General features: G+C 46.2%; 1 protein-coding gene and 1 pseudogene across 8 annotated transcripts in view; one reads left to right on the top strand and one right to left on the bottom strand.

Annotated features, from left to right (window-relative positions):
• The window catches only part of PIEZO2 (piezo type mechanosensitive ion channel component 2), a 466,534-nt gene that overhangs the window by 27,501 nt on the left and 412,594 nt on the right, over window positions 1-26,439 (bottom strand). For 4 of the 8 annotated variants that reach the window (XM_045378159.2, XM_045378160.2, XM_074022471.1 and 1 more), the window contains 6 exons: window positions 15,800-15,859; window positions 12,817-12,983; window positions 11,904-12,070; window positions 5,383-5,547; window positions 2,451-2,861; window positions 1,527-1,785 (listed from right to left, as the gene is read on the bottom strand). In XM_045378159.2, the coding sequence (XP_045234094.2) occupies window positions 1,527-1,785; window positions 2,451-2,861; window positions 5,383-5,547; window positions 11,904-12,070; window positions 12,817-12,983; window positions 15,800-15,859 (1,229 nt within the window). Of the gene's footprint in view, window positions 1-1,526; window positions 1,786-2,450; window positions 2,862-5,382; window positions 5,548-11,449; window positions 12,071-12,816; window positions 12,984-15,799; window positions 15,860-26,439 lie in introns of those variants that run through there. The other 4 variants (XM_065534259.1, XM_005587214.3, XM_074022474.1 and 1 more) reach the window with 2 other exon arrangements.
• Window positions 22,172-24,907, top strand: LOC102141923 (microtubule-associated tyrosine carboxypeptidase 1-like; annotated as a pseudogene).

Raw genomic sequence — 26,439 nt, 5'->3', positions numbered from 1 at the left:
CTTACTTCAGTCCTCAGTGCAATGTGACAAGAAAAGGGAGAGCCTCAACTTAACTTATATAGAAATATTTTATTTTATATTTTTTAGAGATGAGGTCTCAATCTGTTGCTCATGGTGGAGTGCAGTGGCACAATCATAGCTCACTGCAACCTCAAACTCCTGGGTGCAATCCTCCCACCTCTGCCTCCCAAGTAGCTTGGACTACAGGTGTTTGTACACCATGCCTGCCTAATGTTTTTTATTTTTTTGTAGAAATGGGGTCTTGCTATGTTGCCCAGGCTTGTCTTGAACTCCTGGCCTCAACTATCCTCCTGCCTTGGCCTCTTGAAGTGCTGGGACTATAGCCAGAAATATTTTATTTTTAAGGTGAAAGCTATACAAGAGTCTCTTGTTCACTTTTCCACATTCTTGGTACTTCCTCTTACTTCAGCCCTAGGTAAGAAAGGGAATCTGATAAATGTACCCACATTGTTACAGACTGGCACCCATTCTCTAAACGGGCGGGCAGTCATTTACATCCTGAAGTGATGTTACTCTTTATTTTCCTTATGGAAGTAAGATGCATGCTATCAATACTTTAAACCAAATACTTTTGAGATGCTTTACCGTATAGCTTTGTTTTAATTTTGCTACTGAATTACTTATAACCTACAAAACTTCTAGGCCTTGGGTGTGCATCCAGCATGAGCACTGTCATTTAAGAAGTAATTACAGCACTGCTGAAAGTGAAAACTTTTCCTTACAAGTCAGGGAAGAAAATCCGTCTCTTCGCAAACCTGAGAACACAAAGCACCATGGTTGTCCAGGCACCAAGAATATCGAGCTTTTTTGTTGTTTAAGTCCCTGTATGGTTTTCAGGGGCATTCGTGATCCTGTCTATGTTGAACAGGTCAGGACAGAAAGCAGGAACATAAGAGTGAGCAGAAGGCTCCTCATACCCCACATGGGATGAAAACAGGCTGGCATCCACCCTTCAGACGCTAAGTGGGTGCTTATACGATTTTGCGACACATGGATATTTACTTTTGCGTTTAAAAATGAAAAGTATGTATGATATATTCAAACTACGTCCAAAGTGCCAGAAGATATCATTTAACACAGGGTCCATTCACTGAACCCCCTGTGACGCCAGGCATTGCGCTCGACTCTGCAGAAGCCTGTAGGCATCTCAGTGGTTAATATTGTAGGTCAGGCAACCAGGCTTCAAAAGTGTCCTCACCCCTCACCAGTTGGGCAACTTTGGCCATTTAATCTCATTGATACTGTGTCCTTATCTGTTAAAGGGGATTAAGCCAGTACCCACCGTATGTGAGGTGTGAAGTGTGAAAAGAGTTTTAGAATTGTGAGTGCTAGGTAACTGCTGCTGCTGACGATTTGTGTATCTAAGAATGTCTATGGAACTGCATGTTCCATGTGAAACTGGGATCAGGGCAGGCCCACCTCGAGAGAGGGCACAGGGACACAAGGTACGCTTGACCTTGCATAGCCGCCTGAAGCTATCCACAAGGGTCTGTGTCCAGGCCTACCTCGGTATAGACAATGGCCATCATCCAGAACCGGCGGCTGGGCCTGGGGACGGACAGCATGGCCCAGAGGAAGATGAGGATGGGAAGCAGGAGCGTGATCATGGAGGCAGACACCATGTGGTTGAGGATGATCACGAAGTAGCACACCATTTCTGAGCGGGCCACCAGGGTATTGTACATGGCATAGAAGAGCAGCAGAAATCGGGGCTGCCCCACGTAGAATTTTTCGGACTCTTCAAGCTCATCATCGTGAAACATCCTGTTAAAGTAAACCACATGATAATATGTCTATCTTTTTTTTTTGAGACGGAGTTTTGCTCTTGTTGCCCAGGCTGGAGTGCAATGGTACGATCTTGACTCACCACAACCTCCGCCTCCCAGGCTCAAGGAATTCTCCTGCTTCAGCCTCCTGAGTACCTGGGATTACAGGTGCCCACCACCACGCACAGCTAATTTTTTCTTTTTTTTTGTATTTTTAGTAGGGAGGGGGTTTCACTATGTAGGCCAGGCTGGCCTTTAACTCCCAACTGCCTCAGCCTCTCAAAGTGCTGGGATTACAGGCGTGAGCCACCATGCCCGGCCATGCCTGTCTTTAATTTCTCCAAATCACTGATTTTCATTTAGCACTATCCTCCCTGCTGTGTCCCCCACTTCCTATGTCCCCGTTTTTCCTTCAGAGACAACCTAATATCAGACTTTATGATAGAAAGAAATGTCAACACAAGGCTCTGGGTTTTGCTGGTTCTAGAACCAGTCATGGAGTTTGCTTTGTACTTGCCATGCAAAGAGTCTTGGAATTGTCTGTCTCCTCTCAGTATCTAGGTGAACTTTTTTCTGTATATGAATTTTTCTGTATACAGAATGAGGGCATATATTTAAGTGGCGACTCACGATACGTGTCTGACCTGCTCGCTGGACCCTTACTTGTTCAGCAGCAGCTCGCTGGCCGTCAGCTCATGCGTCAGGGGAGGTAAGATGCTGGACCCCAGCTTGTCGGTGCGGCTGTTGTCCGGGCTGACGGCCGTGTGGTTCTTGCCTGCAGAGTCGTCCTGCGAGCCGAAGGACAGATGCTCGAAGCTCACAGCCTTGCTGTAGGAGGGTGGGGCCTCCACGTCCCCGTCCAAGGTGGAGAACTGTGTCAGCTCTTCCTCTGGGGTGAGGCTGGCCTCCTCAGCACCCACGGCTCCCACATCGTACCCGGCAGCCTCGTCCTCCTTGGCCTCCCTGGGCTCAGGCACCGTGCTCCCTGCCTCCTCCTCCTGCTCAGCCTCCACCTCCTCAATGGTCTCAGTGGTCCCCTGGCGTGAGTACAGCATGGTGCACTGCGTGGGCTCGCTGTTGGGAGAAAGGGTGGGCACAGAGCCCCTGTCTTAGCATCCACACTCCTGGGGCTCTTTCCCATTCCTGAGAGACCTCATCAGAACTCCTAAGGAAATGCCCCATTTTTTCCCCCTGCATTCCATCTGCTTTGTTCTTTCGGTATAATCACTCCTGTTCTGCAGACACTGCAAACAGCAGCCTCTCCAATGCAAATGTTGACAGTGCACACACACAGTTTAGAACCAGAGCCAGTCACATGGCTCTCAAAGAGCAGAACCCGCCCCCGTAACAAGTGTAGAGTATCCAGATTCACAGCCTCGGATTCCAGAGTCTGTTTCCATATCAGCAAAGTACAGTTTACCCACTGCTCTGTCTGCTTCAAGGCGGGGGCATCCCTGCAGGGGAGAAGCTCTGAAGGTTTTGACCAAGAGCTAAGTCTTAGCAAATAGCTATTCTACCCTGCATCCTGCACAACAGACTCACCTAGACCATGAGGGGGGAATGGGAATGATTAAACATTGGCTACACTGGACAGCTGTGTGCTTGATAAAACATGCCAGCCTTCTGTCATGTTTATTCTTCCTGCTTTTCCATCCTTTGCCTTTTTTGCATTTCTGTGCATCCCGTCTATGGAATCGCCACCCTCGTCCCAGCTCCCTGCACTGTGCCCAGGGCTTCCCCTTCCACACGGGACTCCAGCCACTCTCCCCCCACGCGAGCTCTCCTTGGCCCTTCTCCCTTCCAGCTGCCCACTCCACCCCAGGGTGCGCTTCTGTTCTTTCCTCCCGACTACTTTACTTATCTTCTCCTACCAGTTCCTCTTTGAGCGCTCCTTTTCCAGAAGCTTCTCTACTCTCATCCTCACTTCCTGCCTTTGGCGTTCTGTTCTTTTTTTCTCGTATCCTTTGTCTCCTTCTTTTGTTCCTATATTCTTTTAACTTTCCCTGTCAGATCCATGCAGACAAGGTTGGCCAATGACAAGAGGGCAGCCAGTGACATTCATGGCTTGCTCTGCCTCAGACACATCCAGCCATGGAGGGGAGAGGGGCAAAATCCACCTGGAGACTGGGAATCTGTCTTGGATGTGGGAGGATGTGTTAGACTCTGAAATATGTACTCTTATCTGGATGGCATGTGTGACCACCTGGGTTCCATAAACACTGAGATTCTCAAATGCATAGACTGCACCCATGTTTCTTGTCACAGACACCAGTATGGACATATGGATGAGTGAACGAATGGATGAACCTTGGCATAGCCGTTCACGGCATCCTGTGACTGAAGAACCAGATGGGCTTGAGCTTTTGATGCCCGCTCAGGTGTTCAGAATCCCCAGGGCTGTGTCCTTGAGTGCGCACATCATGGAGGGGCTGCTGAAATGCCAGACCAAACCCGATTTCTGCTAAGACTTACCTCAATTAGATATACCTCCTAGGAAGGCCATGCCATTGACCCATTGCCCAGGCAACTTCCAGACTACTGGAGCCAACCCCACACCAGGTCTCACGGCTATTAAGACCGTCATCAATCCTAATCATGCTCGCTTTGGTTTGGATCTCCTGTGGCACCAAGGGGCGGAAAGTACCTTCAGAGGTCAAGAAAATGGACTGGCATGGCAGGCACATGCCTGCCAGAGTACTTTGTCAAATGGCCAAGGCACTCCCATCAATGCCAGTGCCAGCGTACTGCAGGGCTGCACGGAGATATACAGCTGCCAGAGAAAAGAAGATGCCCTCTGACTTGCCACCGTGAGCAGTCAAAATGTAACTTGTTTTGGATTGGGCTGTTTTCATGTTAGGAGAAGCACAGTGTAGCTGCTGAGTTCAGTGTCTCCCCCGACCATCCTAAGGCAATTCAAAAAGAGTTTTCGGGTTGCATGCAAATAATTTTATTTCTAAATGAATACTGTTTTAGGGTAGGATTTCAGAGAACTTAAGCCACAGTAATTTTTTTCCCCAAAATAAAAGTTACAGGCTACAAAGGTGATGCACTCTGCTGCATAATATTCTTTTTAAAAACCAACGGTAAACTATATCCTGACTTTTATGTCAATTAGGCAAATAACATGCAGACTTATTCAATATTCACTGAAAATGACTACCTACGACAGATTTTTAGTTTTCTTCCTACTGCATGCATCTTTTGGTTAAATGATGAGAAGAAGTTTTCTACCTTCGCAAACAGAGTTCCCCCTTTGAGCAGTGCCCACAGAAGCTCTAAGTTATGGAGGAAACATGCGTATGTCTCTGAAAATGGAAAGTGTGAAATACTGAAAACATGGAGGAGAATGTTTGTGATACGGATTTTTAAAGAAACTCCTAACAGACAAAAACTAAAGAGCGGTTAGTTTAATATAATGCTGTCCTGAGAACAATTACATCTCAGAGAGGGCAGTGGTTATGCTTCTGTCAGTCATGCAGATTCTTAAAATAAAAATGAAATAAAAACATACGTCACAAGAACTTGTATTTGCAATGACATAAAGGGGGGAAGAGGTGATTAAAATGACAGAACAAAGCATGCACAAGTTAAGCACCTTGATGCTAAACTGCCACTGTCAGCTGATGAGGAGGACATATCCATGCTGAGCATTTTACGGAGCCTAGGCCGAGCACGCTCACTTGTTTTAGGAATTTCTTGTCCATCTAAATCATCAAGGGTGGACTGCCTTGAGAACAGCATGGTTGCTTCAGTGTAGCAGCTAGCAGCGCAAACAGTTACAGAAACACAGTGTTAAAACACCAAGTTGTACACATCAGGTTATACACGGATCGACTGACCAACACACTGCCATGCAGCGAACCACACATGACACCAACACCACCGACAAGGAAGGCCGCCGCAGCGGGGCTCGGGCGCGGGGAAGGACCTGTGTGCACAACCTTGAAACACACGAGCACTGGATTTTAAAAAACATATTGGCTAGTGACACGTTACAAAACGGAATCTCTGGGTGGGACTAAGAAATGACGAGTCCCAATATTTTTCTCACAAAGTATAATGTATGTAATCATAACTTCATAATAGAGGGTTTTTTTAAATGAAAGAAAATACGCTTTATTTGGAGCTTGCAGTCCTGAGTTAAGAGCATTTATTAACCAATTTGCTTAAAAAGAAATAACTGCTCATGTAGAATTTACATAAAATATTTCAATCTTTTTTTTTCTTTCTAAAACACAGTCTCCAGAATTAGAGAGGGGAAACTCAGGAATGACAACAAACTGAATTTTGCACCCCCGTTTTGGAGTGATATTCAGTTAAGCCAAATGAGATGCTCTGCGTGTAGTTGGGATGCTGGTTTAATATGCAGTGGATATAAACCAACATCAGAAATAAAATAAAAGGCTGTAAAGGAAAGAACAAAGGAACTTGAGCAATGGCAGGGTCATTTTGTCTGTTAACTTTTCATTTTGCCTAATTTTTCTTCTGGATCATGTTTTAGGGCTTGGTGGATGCCATGATGGAGAGAACCCACTGCCTAAAATCCTCATCTCCTGGTACCCAATGGAGCAGTGACTGGCGAAGGAGGATGGCAGATCCAGGCCTAGGATGCTGCTGGGTGAGGATGCTCATGAGAGGAAGCACACAGAGGTGTGACACAGGCATCGTTTCAGTTCCCACACATGGTTCAACCCCAAAGAGGGACAGATAGCCCAAAGATCCTCTAGAGAAAGCAACCGGAATACTTATCTTCCAACTTGAGTGCTCATGGGCTGGCTGACCCAGGGAACAGAAACAGACCCTTAGAGATACAGGATGCCTGATTTCCAGGCTGAATGTGGTAGGCTGAATACTGTCATCAAGTGAACTCACTAGGAGAGTACTAGGTGCCTGGCCTGCACAGCCATACACTGTCAGTCAAGGATCCTGAGGCAGGATGGAAGATGTTCAGGATGCAGTGACCACTGCAGGCCTGGGAGGAGCGAATTTGAGTTACTCACTCATGGAACCTGTTAAAAGAGTTTTTCAGGTCCCATGTGCTGGAGCACAAGCCATAACTGCTTCAGTGGGGCTGGCCATGCTGCTGTGCATGTCACAGCTACGTGGCCAAGACAGGGGCAGGCAGTGAGGGCGATAAGCCTGTGAGCAACAAAAATACTCTCTAATAAGGACATGGAGGCTGGTTTTGCTTTGTTTTGTTTTGTTTTGCCCCAACTCCTTTAGATGTCACCATGTCACCATGTCCTGGATAAAATGAGGAGACAATGACAAGATAAATAGAACAGCATTGGATGAACACAGTGAGGACTAGGATGCTGACATTAACTGGATGTTGGGTTTTAGACGAATCAGTGCCCCTTGCTGGGGCCCCAATTTTATGTTTCTGGATGAGGGGACTTTGCACTTCTGTATTTCATTTAATATTTACAGAGATGTAACCCCATAGCCTGTGCAGTCTCCTGCAGCTTTGCTCAGGTTTTCTTCATGGGAACTGATGGTTCTAATTCAAAAGCCCTGTTTATCTTGTTAACTCTTGGATGGAGTTCTCAGAACCTACAAAATCCCACACAGTTGGGTTCCCTGTAGGACAACTAATACGTCACCCAATCCAGGACAGTTTAAAAGAGAATAGGAAGGGGAGGAAATGTATAAAAATAGGCCCAGACAGCAGGCCCAAGGGGATGGCTGCCATCACCTGCCTGATGGGCCCCCCGCTGCGAGCACCCCAGGAACACATGGCAACCCCTCAGAGGACATATTTAAAATATTAACCACCTCCTACCTGGGAATGCCCCTCAGAACGTTAACCAACGTTTTCTGTAGCAATTTAAGCTAATATATTTTCTAGGAAAGTAGATGTTATCTGATTACATAAAGCAACCATTAAAAAATGTTTGCCATTTTACATCTGAATTTGAAAGAAACCGTGACTCTTCTCTAAGTCAAAGGGACTACAAATCCACCTGTTAGGATCCCACCCAGACTCCGTCTACTGTCTGCTTAAAGGTAAAATTCATGCCACTGGCCTCGGAGCAGGGGCCACGAAGGGCGCTGGCCACACTGGGTGAGCGTAACCTCACTGGGAGTGGCAGCCTCCTGGCCACCAGACCCTTCCCAGTGACTTCCCCCGCAGAACCTCTTCTAGGGAGGGTTACTACCTTTCCAGCAATCAGCGTGGCTTCCTGGAGACTACAGTGTAGACAAATGATTATTTGGAAATTTGAAAGTTTCTAAAGCCTAGAAATATGGCTCACTGCAGAAAAGGGCAACTGTGGTAAATCCTTTACTGGCAACAAGATCGGCCCTATTCTGTCTCCCCTTTCTTTAGGTTGAGAAACAAAATAAAAATACATTAAAACCTAATTCTAAAGGTGCTGCTTTCCTACTAGTTATTGTATTTACTGACTGACCATTTTAAAATTGGGGGGGGGGGGATATTTTGACAGTCTTTGTCAAAAAGCAATCGATGGATTTAAATATCTCCTAACTCACAATTTTTTATCAAGAGTGTGGTTTCCTATTTGCAACCTTAGGTCAGATTTAAAGGCAGTTACTTGATTTTATTTTAACCAGTTGTTTTTCCTGCTTAATTGTGATTTATAATATTTAATTTCTTAATGGGACATATTGTCCATTGTTACGCAGTTAAATGTCATAAAGATGGGATTCACCTATGTTTACTTTATGAAAAATTTATTTTCAATTCACCTCTGAATATTCTCTGAGGCCACTGATTCAGAGTTTGGTTCTAGAGCATCTGTTTTCAAACCAGGCTCACGTGTGATACTCAGGAGGTCTATAAAATCCTTGAGATGGTGTGAAAAAAATTTTTATCTTTGTATGATTTTTCCCTGTGGGAGACTACTTCATGAAATTTCAAAAGAGGTTCATTAAAAATGTCACCAATTACTGTTAGAGTCATCACAAATTAATGAAGAAAGGCTATTCTATTCGTTACCCATTTCACTTGCCACATTTGGAGATTCAGGTAACAAAAAAATCTCTGTGTATTACAAAATGAACCCAGAAGGGAGGTTAAAATAAGGCATTTGAAAAATTTTACAAATCACATGATGGGGCAGCATATTTTCTTGAAGAAAGATGCAAAGGTGCAGTATTCAAAGTCAATGCTACGCATGTATATGATCGTATTCTTCACTGCGCGGGAGGGAACGATTCCAGTTGAATATGATCATGACTTTCGGTTAAGTTCCCTAGAGCTGTCTGAACCTTTTATTTTAGAATTTAAAAGTAATAAAGACATAGTTTGGATCAGACCCAGTCCATACTGGATATATACAGAGCAGTACAGTCCAAAGCTGAGAGCAGTGGGATGCGTGTGAATGTTACACAAAAATAAATGAACAAATCAAAGAAACATCATTTGGGACATGTACGTGTAGAGAATCTCAGCATTTCTTTCACCCTATCATGCTCTTGTTTTTCGAAAAACGGTTGTTTGATCATGAATAGTTCCTACAGTGGGTAGATTTAGAAATGTTTAGATACCCAATATCCCTTTGTTCACCCTGTAACTAGGAAGCAGCACCAGTCAGCATCTCGAGTGCTCACTACCTTTGGACAAATCTTGGCTCCCCACCCACCCTGCTGCACAAACCTGTAGGCTGTCACAGACCTGCCCATGCAGGGTCCCTGTAGGATTAAGGGAGGACCTAGCTGGACTACTTAAGAACTTAGGTAACCTGGGGCTAGACATGGATTTTAAGTTTTACCATTAAAATGAATTAAGTGCATTGAATTAAATTAAAGAGAGAATGATTCAGTTTAAATACAACGATCAATTGATTGTTGCAATAAGAATGAATTTAATACTTCTGGAAGCTTCTAAGTAGAACAGTTCTAATAGTTTTCAAAAAATAAAAATAAAATTCAAACTAAAGAATGACTTTTGTCTGAATGGAATCTGTCAAAGAAGACGACAGAAGCTCCCCTTTCAAAATGTTGATTGTGGGAGGTTTCCAGGAAGACACAATGAGACTCTGGTAACACTCACCAGTGGAAGAACATGATATTAAAAGTTCTCTTTGTAACTTTTGATATTACTAATGGTTTCAGAAATTAATAATTGAGAAATATGCATATTCTTGGGTAGAAAGAAACTGAAAAATAAAGTTTTACGATGACATAGTTTTCTAATAATCAATTATTTTATTCTATGAATTAAAGCTTTAAACTGAATCTCAATTACGAAATAAATGTTTGACCTTGAAATCATAAAGAGTTTCTGTCCTAAACGTTTCTTCTTTCCACAAAAATATACAATAGATGAAATGTCTGTCTTTGAAACTCATAAATAAGCAAAGATTATTAACAAATTAAAAGAAAAATATAGTCTCTTTTATTATCCCTCAAAAGATTTTAAAAGAATCAATACCTATTTTAGGGGGGCAGGCAGGGATATATCCATGCACAGTGTTATTTGCACAAATATGACTTCTAAATCAATCTAGGCATGAATGCATATATTTTAAATTAGGCTTAGCATACATCTTATTTTAAAACTTGGATTTTTACAAAATATATGTATATATTTTATTGTGTATATATCTCACAAAGATCTTTTCATACCAATAAATATGGACCTGCATCAATAATAATTATTGGGTAGCAAAATAATAGGCATAATTAGAGAGGCTCAAATACAGGAATGCAGCAAGTTAAACAGCACTTTAGAGTAAAACTTTTTTTTTTTTTTTTTTTTACCCATATCTCCTCACTCAGTCCAATGTCCAGTTGTCTATTTTGGGTTTGGTATCAATAAAATGGTCTCAGCTCCCTTCCATTTCATCTGGAAATACATCCAGCAATTGTGAAGGACAAATACTTTTCCAGGTCATTAGTGCCTTGCTATAAAGTGTGACTCTAAAGCCATCCAGGAGTTTCTGACCAGCAGTCAGAGACACCAATCTCTAGTGTCCTCCCCAGGGCAGCATTTCAGGAGGTAATGGCCTTATCTCAGTTCTTCCTAGGCTAAACCATTTAGGGGACTACTCTTATCTTTATATGCCTCTCCCAGAATCGCCCAGGGCTTGGCACAGAATAGCTGATACTCCACAAGTTTCATGAAAAAAGTAAAACATGAATGTTCTCGGTGATACAATTCTTTACCTGTGAAGGTGGCTATAAGGTGTAATTCACTCGTTCTAGTTCTTCACCCTAAACAAGGCAATTTTACCTCCTAAGACAGGGACTTCTGCTTTCACTTAGAATCTAGCTCTGTACAATTGTCACCAGCTACCTAGAACACTGCGATGCAAAGAATTCTGAGGCTCTTCTGGGACAGGCAGTAAGCTGGCCTGTGGTGCAAGAAGAGACAATGAGAGACGGCACACTAGGGTGGTTGAGAGCTTGGGTTCTGAGCTAAACCACATGATTTTGGATTATGGGTCCGCTTTTATGTACATCCTAGCTGTGTGACTTTGGGTATGTTTCTTAATCTCTTTGTCACTGAATTCTGTCTTTGCAAAACAGGGATAATAATAGCATGCATCTCGCAGGGTCTTAGAGGATAAATTGAGGTAACCCAGGTACAGTGCTTAGTGCTGGCCCCTGGCGAATCCATTAGTACTGTGTCATTTGATAATCCTGTTGTGAAACAATGCATACGATAGTAAACTCAGAGAAGATAGAAGCTAACAGAATACTTTTTGGGAATTTTTATTACAAACCTTAAGGTAACAATTCTGAAGGGAAAGATCAAAGATAGCAACAGAAGTAGAGACCCTAATGCAGAAGACACTTTGTGCATCAGCTAGCTTGAAAGGCAATAAAGATGTAACCCTTGACACAGACAGTGACTCTGGGGTTGGGAGGGATCATTCTTCCTTGCCTCCAGCTTGGAAATCTCTATACTGTGCCTTTGGGTCATACAGATATAGCTAATCGTGTCTTACTGATACCAGCTTTTATCTGGTTCCTTCTAGGCAAGGACAATGTTCCTTCTAGTTGTTGTACAGATGGTGACAGCTGGAAGAGGGTGGGGGTCCATGCATGGTTTTGATTAACTTTCACCTCACACATTCATTTCTTATATTTGATGACATTCACCTCATTTACCTTTGTCAAAAGTAAACCCATTGTTAGAAAGTGAAATACCTGGAGATACTGTCATGTGACTCTAAACTATCCATCCTGTGGGCTGTCTGTGCACCTGAAGCAGCTCCGGGTCGCTCGTCAATGGTGTCCAGTCCCGACTCTCTGGAAAGGTTCATGATGTGGTTCTGATAGTACATGTGGATGCTCTCCCGAGTCGGAACGTTGCCCTGAGGAGAACGAGACATTGCCACCGTTCCTATGGAGGCGCCTGCCTGTACAGCCACCCCGCATTTCTCAGCGCAGACAGCTTTTCATACCCAAGCATGCCTGGATAAGGATTAGGACCATGCTAGGCAAGTGGGGATTGACGTCGACTCATTTCATAAGTGGTTTCCAACATTACTAGGTAGATCTAAGTAAGTGTCTTCTTATAGGTAGATAATTTTGCTAAATCATAGTAACTTTTCAAGAAATGAACTATTATTTTTAAATACAATCTTTAAACCATATATTTTGTTGTTCTGCGTATGTCCTATGTTTTCTTATAAAAAAGTTTCAGATCAAACTTTCCAGACTTCAGTGTTCAGGAGGGAGAAAAAAAAACACCACTTTCTACACTTTCCAGACTAAAACTATAATTATTTATTAACTATACGGATACAGAACAAGGCAATGTCTGTACACCTGCAAACTGTGGTGAGGGGAGGGATAGGATGAATAAAGTTGCCCTTCTGTGATGTATGTGTGTGTGTGTGTGTGTGCGCACGCGTGTATGTGGTGCACGTGCAAGCACATTTAATTATTTTAATTCTTAGTGTGGAATAGATTTAAATATACAGAAAAGCAAAGGGGTTATGCAACAACTGCCTGGAAAGAAAGGGTTTTGTCTTATCCTACCTGGAGTTTTGGACATTGACTTTTAATGTCTTCTTAATGTGGGAAGGAGCAAAAAGAATTGCACTAGCAGTATTACCTTCTTAATTTCTCTGGTCAGCATGCATCGCTCAATTCTCAGAACTGTAGATATATCAATATGCTCCCTTGAAATGGAGTTAAGCCAAGTGGTGAAACTGTCCACTGTTGCCAGAAATAGGACCCAGGTAAATTTCAAAATATTAAATATCCTCTTGATGATATTGTCTAGGAGAAAGAAAAGCAACAAGATGCTAAAGGAACAAAATACCATTGATTTTGCTTTTGTGCAGAACAGCGATGTTTTACCAAAAATTGGACCTGGCTCTTGCCCTGTGCATCTAAAAGGCATGTGACTCAGATACTCATCACGCACAGAGGAGAGCTGCCATGCAGGAAGCTCTCGTGGGGCTTTGCACATATGCAGTGGCAGACCACATCAGGATAGAACTTGTAATCTTTAGTGGAAATAGCAGGCAGAGCAGCTCCCTATGAGCTGACCCTGAACAACATGGGTTTGTTTTGCGTGGATTGTTTTCAGTAAAATTACACCAAACGTGCCTGCGTCTCCCGCTTCCCCTTCCACCTTCTCTCCTCCACCTTTTCTGCGTCTGCCACCCGAGACAGCAAAACCAACCCCTCTCCTACCTCCTCCTCCTCAGCCCACTCGAGGGCAAGACGACGAGGATGAAGAGCTTTATGATGGTCTGCTTCCAGTTACTGAATAGCAACTATATTTTCTCTTCTTTCTGATTTTCTTCATGACATTTTCTCTAGCTTCCTTACACAATATCTGCATATAGTGACATCTGATGTTCTGTGTGAGAATGTTTCCCGCCTGTGCTGTCACTACCTTGGCGACGCCTAAACCTCCTTGAAACTGTGTCACACCTAACAGTCTTCCATGAGGTATGTTTAGGAAGCAAGGAAAGGAGAGGGTATCTTTTGCTGACAAGGAGGCACAGGAAGAGAACGGCCGCTGCTTGAAGCTGAATGAAGCGAGTCGCTGTGGCCACTGAAGAGGAGATGCCACGAGCACCGACGTTTCCCTCTCCACCCCTCCGCACATCCTCTACAAAATCTCAAGCAAGGTATGTATTTCTCACACTCGTTCGGATCGAGTCTCTAGCTGCTCTGTGTAGACACAAAGGTATGTATTTCTCACACTCGTTCGGATTGAGTCTCTAGCTGCTCTGTGTAGACACAAAGGTATGTATTTCTCACACTCGTTCGGATCAAGCCTCTAGCTGCTCTGTGTAGACACAAAGGTATGTATTTCTCACACTTGTTCGGATCGAGCCTCTAGCTGCTCTGTGTAGACACAAAGGTATGTATTTCTCACACTCGTTCGGATCGAGCCTCTAGCTGCTCTGTGTAGACACAAAGGTATGTATTTCTCACACTTGTTCGGATCGAGCCTCTAGCTGCTCTGTGTAGACACAAAGGGGAAGCTTGGCTCTGGAGGATGAAAGGCTGGGAGTTACACCCATCAATGAACTTGAGCAGCTCCTTATATTTTCAACACGTATTTTTCTTGTTTTCACAATTGTTTTCTTAGAAAGGATGAAGATGAACGTTATTACCGCATGGTTTTGCTATGGTAGGCCTGATGGTAAGGCTGCAGCCGCTGCACTGGGGACGTGAGTGACGTGTGCTTTGTGAACCTGGGTGACGACTCACCAACAGGGAAAGTGAGGACTCGAGTTTAACTACAGGGGCAGGAGGACACCAGTGGTTAAGAGCACACACTCTGGATTCAGACTCCTTGGGTTCAAATCCCAATTCCACTCTTTAGTAGTTACATAGGGTTGGTTAATACAACTAAGAGATTAAGCTGGTTAATCTCTCTCTGCCTCAGTTCCCTGTTTTGAGAGGGTTAAACTAGTTAATATACTCCAAACTCTCAAAAAAGTGCCTGAGAAACAAGACACGTGATCTGAAGTGTTGGCTGCTGTTACGGTGTGAGGCTTTGCAGCAATAAGAGTGTCCAATTACCTAGAACTGGAAGTCTGGGTTTGAGGACTGGCACAGCGGAGGGCATTAGGTGGCCTTCAGTAAGTCTCCTTTCGTGCCAGCAGAGGGCAGGCTTGGAAGCATTTGTGTGGGGACACAAAGAGCCTGACGCCTGGTCTGCTGATAGACAACTGCACAGCACTCCAAAGCAGACGAAGAAATGGCATGACTAGAAAGGGCTAGAGAGCATCGAGTTCATTTCATTTGGAGGCTTTTGCCTTTTTTTCTTCCTGCATAAAGATACCTTCCTCCAAATCACACACTATCAGGAGCCAGGTGGCACCGTGGCTGGATCGGGAGTTAGAAGACAAGGGTTCTCTCCCTGACTCTTACCTGTGGAATCCAGAACGAGTCACCAACTCACTGAGCCTGGTTCTCCTCAAATGAAGAGTTTGACCCTGACCCTCCGGTGTGCCTCTAATCTCCCCAGTCCTACTCACCTCTCAGTTACCTCCTCCTTTCTGTGTTTTTAAAAAATAATTGCCAGTACTTTTCGTTTCTGACGGCTTCCATGGGACATTAAGAATTTGCTCCCTAAAAGCCTCTTTCATAGATGCTGGCATAAAGGAATTTACAAACTGAAACTAATTCAACATTTTATCCAACTGCGTAAAGTCCAGACCTACTTTTAAGAGTCATTTTGTGGCCGGGCGCGGTGGCTCAAGCCTGCAATCCCAGCACTTTGGGAGGCCGAGGCGGGCGGATCACGAGGTCAGGAGATCGAGACCATCCTGGCCAACACGGTGAAACCCCGTCTCTACTAAAATCTTCAAAAAACTAGCTGGGCATGGTGGTGGCGCCTGTAGTCCCAGCTACTTGGGAGGCTGAGGCAGGAGAATGGCATGAACCCGGGAGGCGGAGCTTGCAGTGAGCCGAGATCGCGTCACTGCACTCCAGCCCGGGCGACAGAGCGAGACTCCATCTCAAAAAAAAAAAAAAAAAAAAAAAAAAAGTCATTTTGCAATTTCAGTGGAGATGAGATTCCAAGGGATACTGATTATTTTCGCTCATATTTATCTTTATTTTGTTACCTGGTCCATCAGATTTCTTTTTGATTGGTTCATCCTCCCGATCTTCCCATTCCACGGGACCTGCCAAGTGTGTTCAATAAAGATGAGTTAAATTCCATTTAGGGTGAATTAAATGCCAGTGTTACTCTTCTAGATTAAAAGGAATTTTATAATTAACTCCAGGACATTCTGTCTATTTTAAGAGTTCCTCGGGAAAATTTGCTCGAATTCATAGCTCTTAGATTATTTTACTCCATGCCAGCATAAAAATTATGTAAACCAAGGACGTGTAAACTACATTCACTGGTGGTACTGGCCAGTACTGGTGGGCTGACTATTGTCAAATGGCCTGTGAGTTCAGAATGGCTTTTATATTTTTAATAGTTGAAAAATCTAAAGGAGAATAATATTTGGTGCATGTAAAAATTATGTGAAATTCGAATTTCACAGTCATGCCCATTTGTCTGTATATTGTCTACAGCTGCTTTTTCCCTATAATGGTAGATTTGAGTTGCACACAAACTTCATGAACAGTAAACCTTAAAATATTTACTATCAACGCCAGGTGCAGAGGCTCATGCCTGTAGCCCCAGCACTTTGGGAGGCTGAGGAGAGAGGACAGCCTGAGCCCAGGAGTTTGAGACTAGCCTGGGCAACATAGTGAGACCTCGTCTCTACAGAAAATCAAAATATTAGCTGGGTGTGGTGGCACACACCTGTAGTCCCAGCTATTTGAGAGGCTGAGGGTGGGAGGATTGCTTGAACCTGGGAGCCATGATTGTGCCACTGCACTCCAATCTGGGCAAAAGAGTGAGACCTTGTCTTAAATAAATAAATAAATATATTTGCTATGAGGTTCTTTATAGAAAATATTTGTCATATCTTAAAATGACATTATAGGATTTCATTTCATTTCATATCCTCTTATTTAAGGCTAAAATGATCTAGCAAGTAAAAGTGCAGGATAGCCAGTTAAATTTGAATGTAAGATAAACAAGAAATTTTAAATTTCAGAAAATATAAATGTATATTTAGGAGATTCCTTACAAGCACAAATTGTGTCATGGTAAAGTCTGGGATTCTGGTGTGCCCATCACCAAATGGCAAACATTGTACCAACAGGTAATTTTTCAACCCTCAACTCCCCTCTCCCCAACTCTCCCGCATTTGATTATCTCCAGTGTCTATGACTGCCCTCCCTCTGGATGCCCATGTGTACCCACTGTTTAGCTCCCACTGATAAGTGAGAACATGAGGTATTTGACTTTCTGTTTCTGCATTATTTCATTAGGATAATGAACTCCAGCTCCATCCATGTAGCTGTAGAAGATATGACTTCATTCATTTTTATGGCTAAGTAGTATTCCATGACATACACATATATCACATTTTCTTTTTCCAGTCCTTCGTTGATGGACAGTTAGGTTGATTACATATTTATGCTACTGTGAATAGTGCTGCAATAAACATGTGAGTGCAGGTACCTTTTGGATACAATAATTTTCTTCCCTTTGAATATGTATGTAGTAGTGGGACTGCCGGATTGAAGGGTAGTTCTGTGTTTAGTTCTTTAAGAAATCTTCATTTTTTTTGAGGTTTTAATTTTATTTATTTGGGTACCAGTGATTGATTCCAAATAAACCTTTTTACAAAAAGGATCTAAGGTGGTTTATGGCTACATATGAAATATAACAGGATAACAGGTAGATGAGAAAGTAAAATGAAAAAATCAGGTTAGGAGACACAAAATAGACCCAGGGATAAGGCTAAAAGATTTATAATTTGGTGTTGATGCTGTCATCTGATAGGGCATGTTGCTCATACTGTTGCTCTGAGGGAGTGCCTCTTGAGAATTTTCAAATAATGATGTGAAGTTTGAGGTATATATTTTAAATCTTTGTATTTTTAAAGTATAAGTATGTTCCATGAAATATGTCCAGATTACACTTAGGCTAAACATTGTTATGTTAAAAACTCAAATGGGGCTTCATATATAGAGAATATATATGTATATATGAATATACACATATATATATACACACATGAAGCCCAGGAAATATGTAGATAATATATATGTCCTATATATATTCTCTCTCTGTGTGTATATATATCTCTAATATATATATGTCCTATATATATATTCTGCCTTTGTGTGTGTGTGTGTGTGTGTGTGTATATATATATATATATATATATATATATATATTAGAGTCAGGTCTTGCTCTGTTGCCCAGGTTGGACTGCAATGGTCTGATCGTAGCTCACTGCAGCCTTGACCTCCAGGGCCCAAGTGATCCTCCCTCCTCAGCCTTCCAAGTAGCTAGGACTACAAGTGTACAACACCACACCTGACTATATTAAGAAAAAATCTTTTTAGAGGTGTTGCCCAGGCTGGTCTCAAAACTGCTGGTCTCAAGTGATCCTTCTACCGCAGAGTCCCAAGTTGCTGAAATTACAGGCGTGAGCCACAGCTCCTGGCTCAGTTTCCTGCATTTTATCTGGTAACCCTATCTAAGGTCATTCATGATCTGACTCCAAGAATCTTCTCAAACTTATTTTCTGCTATCCTCTTTACTACTGTTGCTCCACATCTGGCCTTGACCAGCTAAGCTGCCCTGCTCTTTATTTTTTGTACATGGGCTGGCTTTCTTCTGCCAGAATGTCAGGCTGTGTGCAAACATTCCCTTCTTCAGGGAGCATTCTCTGAAGCCATGCTTGCCTACAAGAAATCCTTTCTCCCTCAGGTCCCACACTATTTTATCTCTACTTCTTAAAATGGAACTTGGCAGTTTTGATATCATTAGGAATTTTTTCCCTATACTTATCTTGCCTACCAGTTACAATGAAAGGCTTTAGAACAAATTAGTCTAGTAGGAATTCCAGACCCACTCCTCACTGAATGGCTGTGTGACCTCAGGCAAGTTGCTTCAATCTCTGAGACCTTATTTGCTCCTCTGTAGAGCAGGGATAATAAAATGACCCTGTGCTGTTGCAAGGATCGAATTAGTTACTACAGTATACATGAGGCACATATGACAACAGCTGGCACTTCAGAAGAATGGGATCCACGTGCTTCATCTATCTGGAAGACATGACGCCTCGTACCAAGAAAGTGCTGAGTAAATATTCATTAAAAGAGTATCTTTAAATTATTGCTGTCTTTGGTTGGTAGGTTAAGAGTGCTGCATACGATAAATAATCTTCATGACACAGAGCAAGGAGCTATTTTCAAGATGACCAAAGAACAAATTTTTATAACTGATTGAAACATTCCAGAAGGAAAATGTCTGAGAACAGCAAACACAATTTTGAAAAAAAAAGGTAGTGAGAGGAGTTTGCCTCACTAAAAATTAAAACAAACTCTATAGCTACTAGACTTAATAGTATGTGGCACTGGCCCAGAGCGAGACAATACAAGGGAAGACCAAAATAGAGTCTGAAAACATACCCGAGAAGAAATGGGAGCCTAACACTGACAAATGAAGCATTTAAATCCAGTAGGAAAAGGACGAATCATCTTAATAAATTGGAATAACATAATTGTGTATCCATCTAAAAGTGAACAAATTAGATCTCTACTTCATAGAATACAAATTTAAGATGTAGCCAGGTGCGGTGGCTCATGCCTGTAATCCCAGCATTGTGGGAGGCCGAGGTGGGTGGATCACGAGGTCAGGAGATCCAGACCATCCTGGCCAACGTGGTGAAACCCCATCTCTATTAAAATACAAAAAATTAGCCAGGAGTGATGGCGGGCGCCTGTAGTCCCAGCTACTTAGGAGGCAGAGGCAAGAGAATCACTTGAACCCGGGAGGCGGAGGTTGCAGTGAGCTGATTTTGTGCCATTGCATTCCAGCCTGGCGACAGAGCAAGACTCAGTCTCAAAAAAAAAAAAAAAAAAAAAAAAAAAAAAAAAAAAAATTAAGAGGTAAGTAAAATTAATAGAAAATCTGGGAAACATCCACATCATATCTGGGAGGAGAGACTTTCTTTTCTTTCTTTTCTTTTTTTTCTGAGGCAAAGTCTCACTCTGTCACCAGGCTGGAGTACAGTGGTATGGTCTCAGTTCACTGCAACCTCCACCACCCGGGTTCAAGTGATTCTCCTGCCTCAGCCTCCCGAGTAGCTGGGATTACAGGCGTCTGCCACCACGTCCAGCAAATTTTTTGTATTTTTAGTAGAGACAGGGTTTCACCATATTGGCCAGGCTGGTCTTGAACTCCTGACCTCACGTGATCCACCTGCCTCAGCCTCCCAAAGTGCTGGGATTACAGGTGTGAGCCACCGCGCCTGGCTAACAGACTTCTTAAAAGCAAGATGGAAACCTAGAAACTGCAAGGGGAAATTTGACACAAGAAAAAAAACAATAATTGCTTGGATTGCATATATCATACACTAAATCAAAATATAAGCCTTGGGTTGGAAAAAATATCTGAAATATACAAAAATGGGATAATCACAAATTGCACTGAAATTGGCAGACTGGTCTAAAGTTTACGGAAGAAGTCTGAGCTAATGTATTTAAAGCCACGAGAGTGGATGAGAACACCTAGGGAGTGAACATAAATGGAGAAGTTTCCATAGACAAGTCCTGGACATCACAGTGTTAAGGGTCAGGGAGATAGGGATGACCAGCGAGGTAGGAGGAGAACTAAGCTCGAGTGTGTTTGGAAAACCAAGTGGACAGCATGTTTCCAGGATGCAGTGATTTTTTTTTTTTTTTTTGAGACGGAGTTTCGCTCTTGTTGCCCAGGCTGGAGTGCAATGGCACGATCTTGGCTCACCACAACCTCCACCTCCCAGTTTCAAGTGATTCTCCTACCTCAGCCTCCCGAGTAGCTGGGATTGCAGGCATGCACCACCACACCCAGTTAATTTTGTATTTTCAGTAGAGATGGGGTTTCTCCATGTTTGTCAGGCTGGTCTCGAACTCCCGACCTCAGGTTATCCGCCCACCTCAGCCTTCCAAAGTGCTGGGATTACAGGTGTGAGCCACCGCGCCTGGCTTTCAAGATGTAGTGATTAACTGTATCGGGTGCTGATCGATATGAAGGTCATTGCTGGTCATTGGTGACCTTGATCAGATCAATTTGGATGGAGAGCCAGGAACAGAAGGCTAATTGGAGTGGATTTGAGAGAACGGGGAAGAAGGAACTAGAGACTGGGTATAGATGACTTGAGGTATGTGCTGCCAATAGGAGCAGATGGAGGGAGATGCAGCGGGGCTGTAGCTGGAGGAGTGTGGGTTCTAGTGAGGGTTTTGTTTTGTTTTTTAAGATGGAGAAATAACAGCATTTTTTTTTTTTTTTTTGAGACGGAGTCTCACGCTGTTGCCCAGGCTGGAGTGCAGTGGCGCGATCTCGGCTCACTGCAAGCTCCGCCTCCCGGGTTCTCGCCATTCTCCTGCCTCAGCCTCCTGAGTAGCTGGGACTACAGGCGCCCGCCACCGCGCCCGGCTAATTTTTGTATTTTTTTTTTTTAGTAGAGACGGGGTTTCACTGTGGTCTCGATCTCCTGACCTTGTGATCCGCCCGCCTCGGCCTCCCAAAGTGCTGGGATTACAGGCTTGAGCCACCGTGCCCAGCCATAACAGCATGTTTATGCTGATGGAAAGACTCCAGTAGAGAGGAAGAGATTGAGGATGTAGGAGAGAGGAGAAATGCTGGAAGTGAGTTGCTGAGCAGGCAAGGGAGCTCGGCAGCTGGAGCCTCTCCAGGCAGTCTCTGGGGGCAGACGGGATTGGACTGAGTCCTGGAACAGAGGTGGGGTGAGCACCCTGACACTGGCCTTGGACGACCACTGGAAAGATCCCTCAGATAGGGAACACGCCAGAGATCGGCTTGGATTTGCTGAAACTTCCCTCTGCCCCCCAAAAGCAGATTCTAATTTGGAATTCAACAGATGGCTCAGAGGAGAGAGGGCATTCTGGGGGCACTGGCATAAGCATGGGGCCTTCAGACATTCAAACTGACTGAGGCCAAATGGGCAGGAGGATATGGGTAAAGCCAGGTGGGTGGACAGGGGTGGCTATGAGAAGATGCCATAGGCAGAAGCCAGCCCCTGAGGCCTTCTCACCTACCTAATCAGCCCAGGCAGCTGTAGCTGCACTGAACCACCTCCCAGATTGAGTGCTGAGCAGAGATTAGAATCATGAGTAAGGGGCTCAGTCCTTGCCTTCAGGAGCTCAGGCTGAGAGGATTCCAGTAACCACCATCTAGATGGGTGTTTAAAACTCTTGCTTTCGGCTGGGTGCAGTGGTTTATGCGTTTAATTCCAGCACTTTGGGAGGCTGAGGCGGGAGGATCGCTTGAAGCCAGGAGTTGGAGGCTGCAAGGAGCTCTGATCATTGCACTGCACTCCACCTTGGGCGACAGAGCAAGCCCCTGTCTCAAAACACAAAAACGAAAACAAAGTGCTTTCCCCTAGCCCGGCATACTTGGGTGAGTCTGCTGGAGGCAATGGACGCTGCAGCCAGTCAGACCCCTGGTAGCAGAGTCTGGGCCCACCAATGGCCCAGCAGAGGCAATGTGGAGTACAGGGTCTGCTGGTCCTCTGGTCACACCCACTCATGCTGGTCTCCACATGCTCTTTATATCCCCAGAGGTCGACAGTGTGGGGGATTGGAGTGACCCAGCTGGATGTGACCCCCAAGACAGAATGGTGCTGGACTTGGGGGCTCAGGGGTATGACCAAGCACCCCCCAGCCTGCCTACCAGCCTCCCATCCCTGCGCCATAGGCTGAAGCCCTCAGACCAAGATGGGCCACCGCTGTACCCCTGGTCTCAGCCCCTGGCCTTGCCCCTGGCTCTGGCAGTCCCCCCAGCACTGCAGCCCCAGACTGAGCAGCAGCCCTTCTCACACAGGCACCTGGGCCACTGTGGCCACATGCGTCGCAGTGAGAGCACCTACTCTGTAAATAGTACTGGCCGGCGGGCGCATGGCACCCTGGGATGGCCTCTACCTGGATAGGGACAGAACCCAGGTGGGCGCACCCTGTGGCCTGCAGCCTCCCTGCCTCACGTTGCTAAGACTCAAAGGGATGCAGGCCATAGTGCCAGCAAGAGCCCCTGCATGTTGGTGGCCTTGCGGCCAACCAATACGGACCATGAGCGAGACAACTTCTTCCAGTCCCATTACACCTACAATTCACCCTTCGAGTACCAGGAGCCCATGCCCACGCCTGTGCTCGAGAAGTACTGCGAGGCCTCTGGATAGCTCATCCATCAGGCAGTTGGCATCACTGAGCTGTTCTGGAGAAGTCTGGAACCTATGAACACTTTGAGGCTGTCACTGGGAAGCAGCTGCTCACAAGTGCCAAATATGGTCCATTGTGCGCAAAGACATGCGGAAGAAGGGCTGCGTCAAGGAGACTGTGGCGCAGCTGAGTGAAGACCTGCTGTCCCAGGCAGTGATGACGGTGGACAACAGCCGGCCCACATTGGCGATCAACCTGACCGGAGCCCGCCAGTACTGGTTGGAGGGCATGCTGCGGCATGAAATAGGTCAGGGTATGGGTATCCGGCGGATGGGTCGGCATGAAAGGGGCCTGGGAGCTGGGAGGGGTGGGAAGGAGGGGCCCGAGTAACTCCCCTTTTTGTTTCTCCCCCTTCCCTCCTGAGGTCGGGGCTTTCCCTTCCTGAGCAGCCACCTCCGCCCTCTGGCTCACAAAGGTGGGCCAGAACATGCCCGCCAACGCTCTGGGCGCACCCTCATCTCTTGGTCCTTTCGGGTATATTTTTCTCTCTCCACTTCCTCTCCGACTTCTCTCGACAGTGGGGGCAAGGCTGGTGAGGCCCTGACAGGCCAGAGGGAGAACCCTCAGGGTCTCACCAGGCCAACCCTTCAGGGTAGATGGAAGGCCAGATCCTGGGAATGGACTTGGCTTGAGGACACATGGCGCCTGGTTTAGGTGGGGACTGGCCAGGCTGGGCAGGAGTGTGCAGGGCACTAACCACTATTTCTATCCGTCTGTCCCTCTTCCTCGAGAATCCTGTTGCTCTGGGCAAGAGGTGGTTTTTGCCGGGGGCATCAGCTGAGTGTTCAAAATGATATGGACACCCAGGATGGGCAGGAAAGTATACGTATTCTTGTGCCCAGGCGGGCTGGGGGCAATGTCAGTTCGGGAGAGTTCGTGCACGTGTGTGGGTGCGTGGGTGAAGGGTGGGGGGCGGATGGGTGGGAGAGGATTCATGTATGTGAGCCGCTGTGGATCCCTGGGTGCGAGTCCACCGGAGGAGGGGCTTCACGCTGCGTGGGGCCGGGAGAGCTTGTGTGCAAACCTGAGTTCGGGAGCATGAGGATCCAAGTGTCTCGGCCTGAGCCCCGGCCCAGTGGAGCAGAGCCAAGGCTGGGCTCGCAGGCGGGTCCCCGAACGCCCCGCCCAGCGCTGCCTCCCCTCGCCTTCCCCACAGACATTCACTACCTGCGGGGCGTGAACGACGCGCGCCAGCCGTGGCACAACGCATGGGGCCGGCTGCGGTACGGGCTGCGGCCGCAGAACCCCACAAGGGGCACCTGGCCAGCCTGCACAGCGTGCTGTTCCGCAAGCGGCTCTTCCGGCGCTGCGCTGTGCTGCCCCGCTACCCCACCCCGTCGTTCTGCTACACGCTCCGCCGCGCTCTGCGCACGTCCTTCCGCCAGCTCGGCCAGGACGTGGCGCGCTACGTGCAGGACGCCGACGTGCGTCGCGAGCACTGCGTGCGCGCCCAGCGCGGCCAGACAGAATCCTCGCCGCCAGTTTGTTTCCGGCAGGGCCAGGTGTACCTGGACAGCATCGTGAGCATTCTGCGACATCGCCAGACCATCGATTTCCCGCTGCTGACCTCACTGGGCAAGGGGTCCTGTGAGTATGTGGACCACCTACGGCCCCATGGGGTGCTGGATAATACCCGGGTGCCCCACTTCATGCAGAACTTGGCACCTTACCGGCAGCAGCTGGAGCACATCGTGGCCACCAACCGGCTCGATGAGGTGGAGCTGGGTCGCCTGCTGCCCGACTGATGTAGGTTGAGGGCTGCAGACAGAGGCCCTGGACTAGAAGCTCCAGATAAGGCCCCCAGAACATGAAGCTTTTTGCTCTGTGCTTCCACGGCCTGGGTGTTTCTTGGGGGTGTTGGGAGGGCAGGAGCATTCCTTGAGAAGGAGTGGCAACATCAAAGGGTTTGTGTCCCTTGCTAGCCTCCCTGGGGCCTGGGGACCTGCAGCAGCATGTCTGGCAAACTGAGTCGCCCTCCTGCCTCCAGCTCTCTGTTGAGCAGAGGGAAGGCATGGGGGCAGAAGGGAGCTGAGTATTGATGGAGATGGGGTTGGTTTGGGAATAGAAACTTGTTCTTGCATGAGGTGGCTTTGGTTGTCCCGGTACTCCAGTCTGTCCCTTCCCTCACCTGGCCCCTTGGTGCTCCTTCAGCATTCGCGCTGTCTACCTCTCACTGGGTCCTGGTGGGGGTCGGGATCCCTTCTCCTGGGGTGATTGATGGCCTGAGCCTGGGGTCTTGGTAGTAGAGACCCAGCTGGTCTGGGGTGTGCTTTCCAACATTTTGCCTCTCTCCCTGGTCATGTATTTATTCCATATTTATATGGTCTACTTCCTGTGGCTGGGAGCAGCAGCTCCTGAAGGTTCCACTGGGGGGAACAAGACACTGCTTCCTGGAAGATACGGATTTTCCTAGCCCCACTCCCATTACACACACACACACACACACACACACCCCTAGCCCCACTCCCATTACACACACACACACACACCCCTAGCCCCACTCCCATTACACACACACACACCCCTAGCCCCACTCCCATTACACACACACACACACCCCAAGCCCCACTCCCATTACACACACACACACCCCTAGCCCCACTCCCATTACACACACACACACACACACACCTAGCCCCACTCCCATTGCACACATACACACACACACACACACAGTGATTCAGGCCTTGTGATACCGATTTTCCTAGCCCCACTCCCATTACACACACACACACACACACACCCCTAGCCCCACTCCCATTACACACACACACACACCCCTAGCCCCACTCCCATTACACACACACACACACACCTAGCCCCAATCCCATTACACACACACACACACACCTAGCCCCACTCCCATTACACACACACACACACCCCTAGCCCCACTCCCATTACACACACACACACCCCTAGCCCCACTCCCATTACACACACACACACACACACACCTAGCCCCACTCCCATTGCACACATACACACACACACACACACAGTGATTCAGGCCTTGTGATACCGATTTTCCTAGCCCCACTCCCATTACACACACACACACACACACCCCTAGCCCCACTCCCATTACACACACACACACCCCTAGCCCCACTCCCATTACACACACACACACACACCTAGCCCCAATCCCATTACACACACACACACACACCTAGCCCCACTCCCATTACACACACACACACACCCCTAGCCCCACTCCCATTACACACACACACACCCCTAGCCCCACTCCCATTACACACACACACACACACCTAGCCCCACTCCCATTACACACACACACACACACACCTAGCCCCACTCCCATTGCGCGCACACACACACACACACACACAGTGATTCAGGCCTTGTGATACCATTTTCCTAGCCCCACTCCCATTACACA

This window comes from Macaca fascicularis, chromosome 18 (genome assembly GCF_037993035.2).
Source record: "Macaca fascicularis isolate 582-1 chromosome 18, T2T-MFA8v1.1".
Classification (NCBI taxonomy): Eukaryota; Metazoa; Chordata; class Mammalia; order Primates; family Cercopithecidae; genus Macaca; species Macaca fascicularis.
Note: the sequence above shows the minus strand (reverse complement) of the source record. Positions and strands in the feature narration are given on the sequence as shown.